Genomic DNA, 15859 nt, shown 5'->3' on the forward strand with positions numbered 1-15859 from the left:
TATTTGGTATGTAACATATAGTTGGTATGCAACACAGATATATTTGGTATGCAACACAGATGTTTGGTATGCAACACATATTTGGTATGTAACACAGATATATTTGGTATGTTACAGATATTATGGAATGCAACACATATATTTGGTATGCAACAGATATTTGGTATGCAACACATATTTGGTATGTAACATATATTTGGTATGTAACAAATATTTGGTATGCAGCACAGATATATTTGATATGCAACACAGATATATTTGGTATGCAACACAGATATTTGGTATGTAATACAGATAATTGGTGTGTAACACATATATGTGTCAGATATTTAGTATGCAACAGATATTTGGTATGTAATACAGATATTTGGGATGCAACACAGATATTTGGTATACAACACAGATATTTGGTATACAACACAGATATTTTGGATGCAACACAGATATTGGGATGAAAACAGGTTTTTGGTATGCAACAGATATTTGGTATGGAACAGATATTTAGGATCCAACAGATATTTGGTATGTAACACAGATATTTCATATGCAACACAGCTATTTGGTGTGTAACAGGTGTATATTTGGAAGCAACAGATATTTAGGATGCAACACAGATATTTGGGATGCAACATTTGCCAATGGGATGCAACACAGATGTTTGGGATGTTGCAGATATTTGGTATGCAACACAGACATTACAGACTGAGCTTGTAACCGATGGTGACTGCAACACATTGGAGGTGTGGCACAGATTTGTGTTGGGGGGGGGGGGGGGGATGAGAGACTGAAGAAGATATCGTGACTTTATTTAAATGGTATATTTTGATATGTTATTGTTTTATGTACAGGGTAACTGAGGTTTCTACTAAATCCTTGGGGTTACCACAGGGGCTAAGCCTGTCACAGAGTTCGGGCCCAAAACGGGCTTAGCCCCTGTGGGGATTACATGTACTTTTAACTCAGTTGTGACCTAGTATCCATTTACAAATACATGTATTAAATACCAAATTCAGGTGCGACATCACATCTGTCACGGATAATAATTTGTATTAACTTAATTTACTACCAAAAATGTAAATAAGTATGTGCACTTGTAGAATTAGAAATTCATTCAATTATAAAACATGTTAATTCTAGAATAGGCAATTCAGTAATAGCAAATTTATATGGTCCCTCTTGAAAAAAAAAGAGCAGTTTCACCACCACATGGAAATATGCTTTTTGGGCATAAATTTGCTATCTTGCAAATTATCCATTCTGTAACTATTTATTAAATGGAAACAATCTACAGAAATTATTTATCACATTATTCTAGCACTGGCAAAATTCTTCACAAGTACTGAATTCTGCTCCCTCAGATAAGTTCCATGTAAATTTTTCGTCGCCTTTTTTATCACTGCTTAAATGTTAACACTTGATTTATTGTCAATACTTGAATGTAGTTCCATTTCAGTGGCGATCCCAAACCTCCTTCTGCCATTTTTACAGTCGATCTATAATGACGTTTGCCAATAACATTACACCAGATTTCACAATTCTTGGAATGTCTGCCTTCTGAATAATATGATTGGTTACAAATATTGATGAATGTTAATGAGCGAGTAGCCCTCAGATAGGGGAAATAATGCATGCATTTTCAGGGAAATGGACAGTTCAAGACAACAACCACAGTCGTCAATGGGAGAAATCACGTCCATGCATGAACACAAAGTCCCCCGAGCTCCGAAGAGACTCTACCTGAAGCAGGTCTCCCATCAAACACCAGAGTCACTATGCTGCCACCACAACGTGTAGCGGTCTGAACATGCTCACCATTGCTTAACTTACGTGATCAAGAAGAGGCTCTACCACATCACCAGAAAAGCTAGCTGACTAGCAAAGCAGAAGTTCCCTATATACTGTCTGCTACAAAAGAATCGGTGTCATCATCCTCAATTGCATTCTCTAATTTTGTAACATCAGACTCTTCATCTATAACTTCATCAGGTACAAAGTGGGCATCTTAAGATATAGGCCTCTTAACTCATTCATAAAACAATTTTCTAATAATAAGGAAGTCATTTCTATTTATCTACATGTGCTTGTCTATTTTTAAATTTTACCTTTTTACCTGGCCTATTATGCTGAAGGTCTTGTTTTTTCATAAACCAATGTGATGTTTTACAGGCATAACAGAAAGACTACGTTTCAAATTCATCGATCCTCCTGATTATTTGTCGGTCTTGGTACAAGGTGGGAGGGGGGGGGGGGGGGGGGGGGGGGGAGGGAGGGGGGCTCAAATGTGGAACTTTTCACAGTTGTGTGGGCTCATTGGTTTTCCTCCACATTACAAACGTTTCTCTATTTAGATGTGTGAATACATGAAACAATAACATTCTGCACCACTGTTGTTTAAATATGGAAACGACTGATCTTAAAATGAGAAAACAATTATCAACAACAATCACTAATTTATTTCTTTGTTTACAATTCACGTAATTCATGAACAAAAACCACATCTAACAAGAAAATGGTTCGGTGAATTCACAATTTGAACAATAAGTATTCTATTGGAATAGTTATCAGCAGAGCGGGTGTTACTAACATAAAACAGAGACCAAGCGACAACAATGCCTTGGATACAGTGAGGATTCTTCTTCTAATTACAAATATTGTCTGGACTTCAGAGAGATCAGAGGCTTCCTTGTGCATTCTCTGTTAATGGCGACACAATGAAGTAACGGATCGCTAACAAAGCCCACTAATGAAAAAGTTCAGTTCACAAATAAAAACGAATTTAACATTCTTGTTAAATGTATTGCCTTAAAAAACAAATGCATTTCAAGACGGCAAACAGCAGAACAACCAGGTTAACTTGGATTTAATGCCCCCGTGAGAATGAGTATCTTAATATGACCAGCATGTGTTTTTTGATCTGCTCAATAACAAATAAAAGTCCATTTTACATATCGAGAATAAAAATTCAGCCTTGCAGCTTGATGAGTAAAAGCCTGGTGTATATTGCACATTGACAGTCTACATTGTCTAATTGGTCCAGTATTGCACATGTGCCCTGTGTCGTCTCACAACCTTCATCTAATGATGGATAACTTTCTTGCGGTCATACATCTGATGATGAATAACCGTCTCCCAGCCTTACATCTTAGTATAGCAATCCTTGGCACTGGTCCACACAGCTATTCCCTACAGAAAAATTAAACAGGTTTTTTATTTTTTCTAAATTGGAATAAAAAAATTTCAACAAAAAAAACATAACACCTCCCTCCCCCTCCAAAAAAAAAATGTAGGGATTTTATCAACTGACAAAAAATGATTTGAAAGTTATTTACGATCAAAGGAACATTTCTAGTATGAATTGCATCAAGTTTCTACCCTAATCAAGGTTCCATTTCAAGTGTATGTATTTATATTTTCTTCTTCTGCTGAATATGCAAGTCTGAAATATGATTTAAAATGTGCTGTCATGTAAAATTGGCTGTAAAACAGACTTTACTTTGGGGGTTATCTTATTTCAGTCCATTTTAACTGTACACCACTAACACCCGACTTCACAGTCCTCCAGCCCACTAGAGGTTAAGTGAGGACACTTTTATTTATGTTTATTTCATTTACTATTTATTACTGCATAACACCCATGGGGACATGGGTCCCCAGTACCCCTTGCTTGTAAGAGGCGACTAAATGGGGGTGGTCCTTTGGATGAGACAGCAAAAAATGAGGTCTCGTGTCACAGCAGGCATATCATGATAAAGATCCCTGCTCAATGGCTGTAAGCGCTGAGCATAGGCCTAGATTTTGCAGCACTTCACCGGCAATGGTGACGTTTCCATGTGAGTGAAAAATTCTCGGGGGGTGGGGGGGACGTTAAACAATATACAATCAATCAATATTACTGCATAACGTGGTACATAAGGATTATAGGCACGTTCTTACTTGTAGACGCTACATGCGCTCTTAACCTTTTCAGTCATGATACAGTTGCTGTGAGAGACATTTATGTTTTTTGTATCAAAAGTAGATGTGTGGTGGAATCCACTAACCCTTTTACATTGTTTTATCTGCATCACAGCGTAATTCGTAAAAATTTCTTTTAAATCTTTAACTTTCTGCCTCTTGAACCTGTCGATGTCCCTCATCGAGGCGTCCACAAATTTTCTGCAATGATAAGATGATGTAACTTGATGATGCAATTACAATTATATGAGAAAATCATTAGGTAATGTATATTTAATAATTTTATTATTACTTTGAATATACACTGTAAGACTAATACACGAAATCCATGGTCATTCATGAGAAGTTATGTACAGTAAAACACGGTTATATCGAACTCCAGGGCCAACAAAAAAATTCATTATAACCAAACTTTATTACATCCAATAAAATTTTTGTTATTTTTCTCTCAAAGGGGAATAAATATTACTTTGTGATAAGCATGAATTCATTCTAAGCATGTTTTACAGAACAAGTTTGTTTCAAAATGTGGTTAGAATCTGAAATCTATCCCTAAATGTGGTTGAGTGAAGTGAATAAAATATAAAATGATACTCACTGGAGTTCCTCAGTCACCGTTCGAAGCTCCACTTGTGTCTGCTCAATCTGTTCCTCTAGCTGTTTGATTTTCTGGTCACGTTGCTCAGGAGTGTCACTGCCAAAAATCTTGGTCTTCATCCCACTCAGCGAGAACGTGCCTCCAGTCTTCCCTTGCTCCTAGTGGAAATGAAATTCATACCCATTAATGGATAAACACATCCCAAATAAAAAACAAAATCACATATCAGGAAATGTTGCCATACACTGTGGCAGTTTAAGGTCATACGCGAATTTTTTGTGACATTTTAGGTACAATTCACTTGCATCCTATCTTGTTTCTACCAAAAAAAATCTTGGGGTATATTACTTGATTTGTTTTAAAGTTGACATATTTTGATAGTTCCTGGTTGTGGCAAGTAAAAATGTGAAGTAAACTTTGATGTATATTACAAAAGGCTGTGTATGTATGGACATCATTTGCAAAGAAGGGGAGAGAAATCCTGGATCCATCAGAAACCCATGCACTACTAGTTAGGTGATCTATCTAATGATTTAACCAGGCCAATATACAATGTATGTAATACTACTACAGTATAACATTTCAACCTATTTCTGAAATCATACAAGAACTCTTCATATTGAGATGAAAAATCAGTTTTAGAAACAAACAAGATGTGTTTGTGAAACTTTACAAATGCCCCCAATAATGGCCAATTCCAAAGATGCCCAAGGTCACAAGGACAAATATTTTGGTACCAGTAGAAAGATCTTGTCACAAGAAATGCTCATGTGCAATATGAAAGCTCTAATATTTACCATTTAGAAGTTATGACCAATGTCAATTTTTTTTAAAAGTAGGTCAAATGCCAAGGTCAAAAGGTTTAGTACTTATGGAAAGGTCTTGTCACAAGGAATACTCATGTGAAACATCAAAGCTCTAGACTAGCACTTACTGTTCAAAAGTTATTAGCATGGTTAAAAGTTTCAGTCAGAATGACGGAATAACAGACAGGACAAAAACAATATGTGCCCCCCCCCCCCCGATCTTTGATCTCAGGGGCATAAAAATGGTAGAAATGTCGCGCATGATCTTAAGTCATGAGTAGTGTGAATTTGTGACCCTGGAGAGATAACTGGCCCAGGGGAGATAACTGTGGTCCAGGGGAGATAACTGTGGCTCAGGGGAGATAACTGACCAGCATTTCCTTCTGATTCTTTTTGTAGGTGAGGTTGTCTTCTGCTCGTTCCATATCATACTGTAGACATTCATACTTCCTACACACCGACCTGTCAGAAAAATCCAGCATTCTCAAGTCAATATCTAATAAAAACATTCTGAAGAGAAAATTAGGTGCAACATCCTGTGTGACATCATAATTTTATCTAAACTTCATTACATCAAAGAAGTTAAGAAGAAACTCGGCAAATTCTTGACATTGACCTGAGAGCCTTGACAAATTCTAGTAACTGACCTGAGAGACTCGACAAATTCTAAACACTAACCTGAGAGACTCGACAAATTAATAATACTGACCTAAGAGACTCAGAAAATACTAAATACTGACCTGAGAGACTCAGAAAATACTAAATACTGACCTGAGAGACTCAGAAAATACTAAATACTGACCTGAGAGACTCAGAAAATAATAAATACTGACATGAGAGACTCAGAAAATACTAAATACTGACATGAGAGACTTAATAAATTCTAGTTACTGACCTGAGAGACTCAGCAAATTCTAAACACTGACCTGAGAGACTCAGCAAAAGCCAGGTACTCCTTCAACTGGTCAGCATATTGCTCCTCCTCTTCCAATATACTATCAACACTCTGACAGTACCTGTAACATTAACATAAAAACATTACTATCAACACTAACATATTTCACAGAGATGCGACAAAACGTAATTAACATATGCAAAATATTCACATGATCACATTGGTAACCATGTCATTAGTTTGAATACCCACATTGCATTTATTAAGAATACTCATGCTCTTAATGAGAAGAATGTTCTTTCATGTTCACTATATCTTTGAATGTATTTATACATATACTGGTAGCACCTGTAGAGATTTCACATTGTCTATTATTATCAAAAAGTGTGGCCCTTACACATTCATGTAGTGTGCAGCACTCTGTAACGGTTCGTTCATTTCTTTCTCTATCCCACTCCACTCCCCAAACACTCGGCTGTAGTTTGCATGGATTTTGTGAATTCCATATAGTTTGTCAGCCATTTTCTGAAAGAAAAAAGGCTCTTTAAAGTTTACACAAAATTCATCAATCTGGAAAAAAAGTAGTTTGTATTGTGAACTTAATTTAAGGAGGAGTAACACATCATCATAATGGCAGACTTCCTTTTGGAAAATTTAATGAAAATAGAAATATCAGCAATACATATACACTCCTTTTAAAAATCTAATCGCCAATCTGGGAAGTTCAGTAGGTTACCGTGTTGATCAGTTCATGCAGTCGAGTCTAGCAAGGTTTTTTCCCCCATATTACTCTCTACTAAAACTGTGTTTATTAACTAAATAAGATCAATTTGAAAGTTTTCAATTTCAAAATATTATTGTGCATATCCTCCATCCATATGACCAATTTTTCTGGTGTGTTATTCTTCCTTAAGAGAAGATTGGGAAACCCTAGCTGCAGATCTGTAGCTCTCTGGGAAAACATTGGAACATATCAATATTGGTCTGTCCTATATTTCCTAGACAGCTACAGATCTGCAGCTAGGAGAGCTAAAATTTTTAGGGAAACACAAATTTAGCAATTTTTCCATAAGAATGAGTATACATGTACATACATTTAGCAAGAGCTAATTTTAGCATCTTTATAATTCCAGGAAAGGTAATTATTACCTCTCATAATATGGAATAAATTGTTAGCAATATTCAATTTTAGCAATCTCATCACTCTTGCTAATAATGCCAAAATTAAAGCCCTGCTAAAATTTCTGCTTATACGGTATCTATTTTTCATTATCACACAACAGCACTTTTCCCAGGTTCATAACATGGGTTCGGAAAAACGATATGAACTTGTAGCACAGGTTCATAATTATGCACATTAGATAGGTCAATCATTCATGCGCCACATAAACAAAACAACATGTCATCCTTTGAAATTGTCAACATTGATGGTAAAAGACCTTGTTTTGTCAACAAGGTTGTTCCAAGAGGATTTTGTGTCTTTAATGAAGTGAAAATATAATTTCAAGTTTCTTCAAACGTAGCAATGACGTCACAATCGAATTGAAAGCAAACAATTTCTGTGAAATTCAGGTTGTGAAATCGACAGTAAATATTAAAATGTGCATTTAATGATAGTTGTGTGATAAATAGAATTTTATACAGAGTCTCGTGCTAATGACATATGAAATTCGTTACTGGATTTGAATATTTTCCTCGCCAAGGCTCATGAAATATTAAATCCAATAACTCATATCATAAAGTTCATATGCCATAAGCATTCGTTCAAGATTCTCTATATATACAATCTGAGCACAAAGAGAAACTTTTGTCATGATATATACATATGATAAAATAGGGGCCTGTTACATGAGAAAATTTTCATAAAGAGAAACTCACAGCACGAATTTTTAAAAGATTAGCGATGTTACTCTCTAGCTCAGTACAGTAATTCTTTAATTCTTCGTATTGTCTGTCTGGATTCTGGAGTCGGAACGATGCATTCAGGGCCTTTAATCGAGACTCCGCCTGAAACAAACATTCAAATCAAATACAAGTACAACTTATAGATAAGATAAGATAAGTTTATTCCAATTTTGGGCCCAGAGGGCATAACAGTAAGACATTTTATAAAGAAGGAAATTCAAAAAAGAAAGAAAGTTTACAACATTAACTACAGGTTACAGAGACTGCAAACTGCGTGTGGATGCAGCATGTTGGGGAAACAAGTACATACATATCCCTGCTAATCTAATGAAAATCACATCCTTTGGTCCACTCCCTTTTCTTTGTGCATTACTTGTGAAGTGAACTAAATGAGTGAACTAAAGAATCTAAACTTAATTAGATTGTGCTGACTTATACATACAAGATACAAGTATTCAACAATACTTCAGGTTAACGCAGATAAAAAACTGGATATAGAAAATATTACAAGTAGGCTTGTTTCATCATATGTCTCAATAGCCAAATCTGGTCACTTGTACTGAAACTTTAAAACCTGTACACCCAAGTACTAAAACTTTAAAACCTACACCTATTTACTAAAACTTTAAAACCTACAACCTATTTACTAAAACTTTAAAACCTATACACCTAAGTACTGAAACTTTAAAACCTGTACACCTAAGTACTGAAACTTTAAAACCTGTACACCTGTGTACTGAAACATTAAAACCTGTACACCTGTGTACTGAAACATTAAAACATGTACACCTGTGTACTGAAACATTAAAACATGTACACTTAAGTACTAAAACTTTAAAACCTGTACACCTACATGTATATACTGAAACATTAAAACCTGTACACCTGTGTACTGAAACTTTAAAACCTGTACACCTGTGTACTGAAACTTTAAAACATGTACACCTACATGTATGTACTGAAACTTTAAAACCTGTACACCTAAGTACTGAAACTTTAGAACCTGCACACCTGTTTTGACACACTAACAACTGGTCTGGATTTCTTGAAGAAAGAAAAAAACGTAAGTCAAAACATGGACTTAGTCTGAGATTTTACTCAAAATAAAGGAAAACTCAAACTTAAGATTGAGATTTTTTCAAGAAATCCAAGCCAGGTCAAAACTCTGGTCACAGTCACAAGTTAGGTTACACGAATGGCTGATTCTCACCTTGCTCTGGAAGTCGGTAGCATATACAGAATCCTTCCAGCCATCTTCCTGTTAACATTAAGTAGGTCTAATCAGTGGTCTTACAATTTCATGGGATGATGAGCAAAAAGAAGGGAAAACATTTATTTTGAAAATTTGCTGTTATCTGATACTGCAGAATCCTTTGTTGTAGTGAGGTTCAATTTCATGCTTTGCAGAAGATAATTCATGTTGTTGAGGACTTAATTTCTAACGATAGTGGAGAATTTGTTATGCAACAAAAACAACGAAACTTAAACCTGCTATGAAAATGAAAAATTTGACAGTATTATCCTAATATCAACTTACCTGTCGCATAAATCCAACAAAGATTCTGTCTTGAGAAAGGATAGGATGAGCAGCCACTCTCAACATAAAAATCTGAAAAAAATGTTCATTTGAAAAATATCAAACTTTTCCACCTCAATTAAATCTGGTTTTGGAATTCATAAAACAAATTTCCATTCATAATTGAACAGTCTTTTTAATTTCCGTTTCTCAGATAAGATTTCATTTTACCTCTAAGGCAGCCCGTCTTCTCTCAATAAATTCCAAATCAAACTTGTCGGTGGGGCTGTTCTGCCAGATGTAGGATGCCTACAAAACAGATGAACGCAGTGAACCTCAAAACACAACAAAAAGACCTGCCAGTGATAAGTCATGATCACAAAATATTCCCGTACCTTTTTCTCCAGTAGAGACGGGACTCCAGTGTAGTGATAATTTATGATTATGATTACACAATATTCTCATAGCTTTTTCTCTGGTCAAGGCAGGACTACGGTGTAGGGGTAATTCATGATTACATGATATTCTTGTACCTTTTTCTCTGGTAGAGCGAGGTGTGACTACAGTCAATTGATTATTCATGATTATGATAACACAGTATTTTTGTACCTTTTTCTCTGGTAGAGCTAGGCGGGACTACAGTCAATTGATTATTCATGATTATGATAACACAGTATTCTTGTACCTTTTTCTCTGGTAGAGCTAGGCGGGACTACAGTAAATCGATTATTCATGATTATGATCACACAATATTCTTGTACCTTTTTCTCCGGTAGAGGCGGGACTACGGTGTAGGGGTACGTAATGGAAAGATAATTCTGTAGCAGCTCAAACTCGCTGTACCTCCTCCACAGGGAGGACGTGCCATCTCCATTGTACTTAATATTCTTGTCTGTTATTCTGGAAAATGACAAATTGTCTTTTTCAATTCAATACAGATCAATTCTAATGACATCACCGTGTTGGTATACATTCAAGAATTATCAAATTAAAAACAATCAAACAACCCACAACAGCATTACAATTATACAGATATAAATACAAGAGGTCCACAGGCCTTATCAGTCACCTAAGTACTAGTTAAAGATATCACTAGCTCCAAGGGCTATAAAATCTAGAAAAAATGTCCTATTCTGCATATCTAAGCTAAATTTTAAGACGCAATAACAGTATAAAACAAGATATTTTCTTATAAAAAACTTAAACCCCCTGATAGTGTCTATACTGATGAAAGACTTAACATAACATAATACATATACATTAACATGATATAACTAATTTGAACTCGTCCTAGAGTCAAAACCTTGGAGATGCGAAATTCACAATTTTGGTACATCCTTTTCTGCTTTTCCTAAACATGCATATAGTTTTGTTTTTTTTGTTTTTTTAAACCATATCAGCAAACTTAAAGAATTCTTTCAAATGAAAAAGAAAATAATCACTATAATAATTTTGGCCCCATCCTGGAAACAACAAACTTGATAGGTAACTCCTCACTTTGTCTCCACCAGGTAAACAATAAATGTATGATAGGTAACTTCTCGCCTCGTCTCCACCAGGTAAACAATAAACGTATGATAGGTAACTTCTCACCTTGTTTCCACCAGGTAAACAATAAACGTATCTTGGACTTTCATGGAGGTGACCACTCTCTTTTCTGGCTCAGCGACACTGATCTCCATCCACTGGAGCAGGTTTTTCTACAAGATTACAACCAGTCTCATCAGAGTTTTGCTTTTGTGAAATGTTAGTGTCTTTAAAGGCTACACACCAGTAATTCTCTCTGGATATGGTTGAGGTGAAATAACCCCCAAAAATCACCTTCTCAGTATTCAGTCATCTTCCGTTTTTAAGATAATTATGCACTTATAGACTTTTTAATGTGAATATTTTTGTCAGCTTTTCGATTGTACCAGATGTATGAAAATGAAATTTTTGTTTAATCTATTGTGGAGTTTAAAGGGGGGGGGGGGGGTGGGGGGGGTTGGGGGGGGTTGCATCAGAAGCACCTGTTAGTGCCAATGGTTGAGGTAAATAAACTTGTGTGCCATTCTGGTTGGCTACCTAATTTTTAAAGGTCCTCCTGTCCTGTAACTTGAAAATACAATACACGTGTACACATTGAACTTCGTCTTCTACAATCTAAATGATACTGTGCTAACAAAAACATACTTTAGTAACTTGCCTAATATATTAGATATATGCAGCATGCAGAGATGTATCTTTGATACGGGATAAAGGGTTCCGAGCTTATGGGCAATAGAAACATGTAAAAAATGGCCAAGATTTACCTTTCCGGCTTTTCTTGCATTTTCAAATGGATCTTCTTCTGCAGAATCGTGAGATAAACCATCCGGTGAGTATTTTGGTACTGTATCGTCGTCAGCCATAATGACCGGAAGTGATGCATATAAGATAAGTCGTTCGATAAATGAATTTAAAATCGGACACGCCCCCTTTCTCATAGTACGGAAGCTCTTTAGGATCAACTGAAAAGAATATTATAAGTTTTTATATATGCTCCATTTTTTTTTTTTTTTTTGGTTGTTTGTTTTTTTTTGTTCACGATCAATTGAGATATATGAATTTTTTTTTTCTGTAACTTAAAACTTTTCTCTTAGAAACTTTTAAGATGTATATGATTGTCATTGATTTTTCATTTATATATCTTTTAAAAACATCTCTGTCCATCAAGATTGATAAATTTCCTTTACGTTTTGTTTCTATTGGATTCATTTTCTTTTTAGCAATTTCAAACTGAACCCATTGTCTGTACATGTGCATATCATTTCAAATATACTAAATAATACATTAGTACTGTATCAATAAGGTATGCGATTGACAGTTCTGTTAATGGATTAAGGTTGATGTTGACAGGTGACATTTATATGTTGTTTCCATTTTTAAGGTTGACAGTTGATAGAACTTTACATTCATTTGAAAATGACAACCGTTAACAGATATACATGACAGTTTGAATGTTAACTGTATATACAGGGAAAATAATATTTATAATTCACTATCGATTAAGAAATAGTATAACCCCACCACCACCGCCACCACACACATGCGCTCTCTCTCTCTCTCTCTCTCTCTCTCTCTCTCTCTCTCTGATGTTCAGTCTTAATGTATAATTTTTTAAACTTACAATACTCCTCGATTGATTTTAATTTTAACTCTGCACTTATATATGTGGTGAATTTCAACACAAGGGGGTCCTTTTTTGCAAGTAACTGGAATTAAATATTTCCCCCATATCTTTGATGTTAAAAGACATGCGTACATTCAGTGCATTGTAATGATTGACCTGTGTTATATTGCCAATGTTGTGTCTATACTAATGGACCAGATAAACTGTACATTTGAATACATGTATATTACATCTTATGTGCAAATAGGCCAATTTTAATATAGGATTAAACATTCTTTTTGAAGAATTTATCGATGTGTAAACTCCGGACATTTTACTCAAAAACTGAATAAAAGTGTGAAGCACTTTTATGTTAAGTTTGTGAGTAACATGGCCGGAGTTTACACATCGATAAATTCTTCAAAAAGAATGTTTGATTCTTATAATTCCAATTCATTCACTTCATTAACAATTGCAAAAATTTGAATAGTTTCCCTGCACTATGTTATTTGTTTTCAGGCGTGTATGAATACATCGCGTTTTCGGATTTATTGATGTATAAACTCTTGTTCAGCTTTATTTTTGTCCAATCAAAACACTTGTAATAAATAACATTGGAATTATCACACTGTAGCTCAATAACAAGGGAACAATGCCACCCATCTGCTGTAAAATATACTTTCTCCGTTAAGAATGATCGTGGTTTCTAGAGTGTCAGCAAATGTTAGCTGCAGATCTATATAGCTCTCTGGGGAAATATTGGGACAGATCAAAGATGAATATTTTCTCAGAGCGCTAAAAATATGCAGCTAAACAAATACATGTTTAAATCTAATAAGTTTTGTTTCGTACGTTAATAAGGAGGGGGGGGGGGGGGTCAACAGGAGTGTGGGTTCAAACGTCCGTTATCTGCGAAATTTTAACATCACTGATAGTACTGCGTATTAGTGGACCTTGGGTGTCACCAGAGAAGACCAGTCCAAGGTTTTTATCTAGATGTGCAAATTAAAAGTTATATCTCAAAATCATCGAGCATGCAAACTCCGTGTATCATATAAGTAGCTGCTGTGGTTTGAGTCTGAGCTGCTGTATTTCAAAATAGCAGCTTAAAATAACGACTTCTTATCGTTATTACAGTATGATTTTTCAAAGGTCGTATCGTAATTACGAGATATACATGTATTATTTTGTAATAATGACCTACGCTGTAATTACGACAAATATTACAAGTAACAATTTATTCTTACGGGTATCTCCTATCATCCGGAACAACGACTTTAAATTATCTCACGATGACACATAATCTCGTAATTACAATAGTTACCTCTTTGTTTAAACATTCTTTCCTATGATTTTAATAGACTTTCGTATCAGGTATGAAAATTCTGAACGGTGTTTAAAATAACAGAAAAATGAGATACAAACACAGACCCCCCCCCCCCCCCCCCCCAACAAAACATATCAAAATACCCCCCCCCCCCCCCCCCCCCCCCCCCCGAGTGTTATAATCACGAAAAGCTGAAAATAACAAACTGTGGTCAGTTTAATACAGGTAAATCCTTTCTAAAATGCAAAATCGATGACAGGGCAAACACGGACCTCTGGAAATACTAATCCAAGATTCCTCTGACTCTTACCCCCGCTTTTATATTTGACATGTGCGGGGGAGAGTCAGAGCGGACTCCATATTGAAAAGTGGGAATTCAGCGACACCAGATGGTGTCGCTGCTTTACCTACCTCTTACAACTTTATTTCGCGGACCCATCTTCCAAGACGCGAGGATTCAGTTATCGGAAGATTATTCTACAAATACATCATGATTAATACGATGCTATCGCCGTTTTAAACGGCCCTAACACCGACAAATGGAGCATCACTTGAATTAGGTCGCCGCCTCGCCATTTGATTTCTTTGCGCATGACGTCAGCACATGTAAACACAAAATTCCATCGTTTAAACGGCGATAGCATCGTATTAATCATGATGTATTTGTAGAATAATCTTCCGATAACTGAATCCTCGCGTCTTGGAAGATGGGTCCGCGAAATAAGTTGTAAGAGGTAGGTAAAGCAGCGACACCAGCTGGTGTCGCTGAATTCCCACTTTTCAATATGGAGTCCGCTCTGACTCTCCCCCGCAGAAGTCACAAAATAAAAGCGGGGTTAAGAGTCAGAGGAATCTCGGATTATGGAAATACCAGAGGTAGAATCCTATGCCTAGGAGGAGTAAGCATGCCCTGTTGACCGATCACACCGCCGTGAACCCTCCATCTTGATAAGATAAACGGAGTAATCCGTAGTCAAAACCAGAGTGTAAAGAACAACCTAACGATTGGTATAAAACATGACAGACAGCATCCGATGACAGGTTGTGTTGGTAAATTAGAATTTCCATAGAATTAGAACGACCATAGAATTTACAAAACGCTGACTTTAATTGAGACTGTTGAAACTTCCTATATCAACTTATTTGTTTGTATCCTGCCTCTACTCACAAAAATTGATAATACACAGAACATGTCCCCACGTATCGAATCAATCGGGAGACATATGCAGGTGGTAACGGAATATTGATACACTACATATAAATATTGAAATTGACAATGGAGAAGCGGAAGTCAACCAGTTGTCATAGAGTTGAGTTGTTTCTAAGTTGCCATCGACGTCTATTGAAACCCTCAAATATGAAACAGACTGTGGTTTCATTCATTTTCGAGTTCACTGGAATATATGGACATATGAATGAAAATGAATAGTGTTAATTTGAATAAAACGTCATCAATGTATCTAAATGTTGAATTGATGGCCACAGCAAAGTCTTCTTCTCATGATGTAAAAGTTCTTTAAAATAAAATGTCTGCTTCATGAAAATAGAAAAAATGCCAGCTAATAAGAGGTGCATAACTTGTGCCCATTGGAATTTCCAACAAATTGGTGGAGGACAGTGGCGGATCCTAAAAATTTTCAAAGGGGGATTGCAACCACCTTTTCCTCCCAAGAAAGACCCCAAAATGGCAAAAATGACTTTAAAAAATATTCAAGCAAAGGAGGGGTT

General features: G+C 35.9%; 1 protein-coding gene across 2 annotated transcripts; it reads right to left on the minus strand.

The window, feature by feature from the left end:
• Window positions 1–2435: 2435 nt before the first annotated feature.
• On the minus strand, window positions 2436–12454 carry LOC125647673 (sorting nexin-4-like). 2 transcript variants are annotated; one of them, XM_048874443.2, is made up of 14 exons: window positions 11966–12454; window positions 11268–11374; window positions 10436–10574; window positions 9906–9983; window positions 9696–9767; window positions 9369–9416; window positions 8132–8260; window positions 6651–6778; window positions 6285–6374; window positions 5730–5820; window positions 4553–4710; window positions 4041–4155; window positions 3373–3436; window positions 3057–3183 (listed from the first exon to the last, which is right to left on the minus strand). In XM_048874443.2, the coding sequence occupies exons 1-13, from the start codon at window positions 12137–12139 to the stop codon at window positions 3374–3376; spliced, it is 1392 nt and encodes a 463-aa protein (XP_048730400.2). In that variant the 5' UTR covers window positions 12140–12454; the 3' UTR covers window positions 3057–3183; window position 3373. The 2 variants fall into 2 exon arrangements, with proteins under 2 accessions (XP_048730401.2, XP_048730400.2); XM_048874444.2 differs by lacking the exon at window positions 3373–3436 and having other exon boundaries at window positions 2436–3183; window positions 11966–12449.
• Window positions 12455–15859: the final 3405 nt, after the last annotated feature.

Source organism: Ostrea edulis, chromosome 6 (genome assembly GCF_947568905.1).
Source record: "Ostrea edulis chromosome 6, xbOstEdul1.1, whole genome shotgun sequence".
Taxonomy (NCBI): domain Eukaryota; kingdom Metazoa; phylum Mollusca; class Bivalvia; order Ostreida; family Ostreidae; genus Ostrea; species Ostrea edulis.

Bases quoted from the DNA above. Each gene is read 5' to 3' on its own strand.
- LOC125647673 (XM_048874443.2), bottom strand. From the start codon at position 12,139: ATGAGAAAGGGGGCGTGTCCGATTTTAAATTCATTTATCGAACGACTT. The intron at 5,821-6,284 runs GTCAGTGTTTAG...TTTTTCTGACAG, and splicing joins GCTTTTGCTGAGTCTCTCAG to GTCGGTGTGTAGGAAGTATG. The intron at 3,437-4,040 runs GTTAGTGGATTC...ATCATATTTCAG, and splicing joins AGATAAAACAATGTAAAAGG to ACTTGCATATTCAGCAGAAG.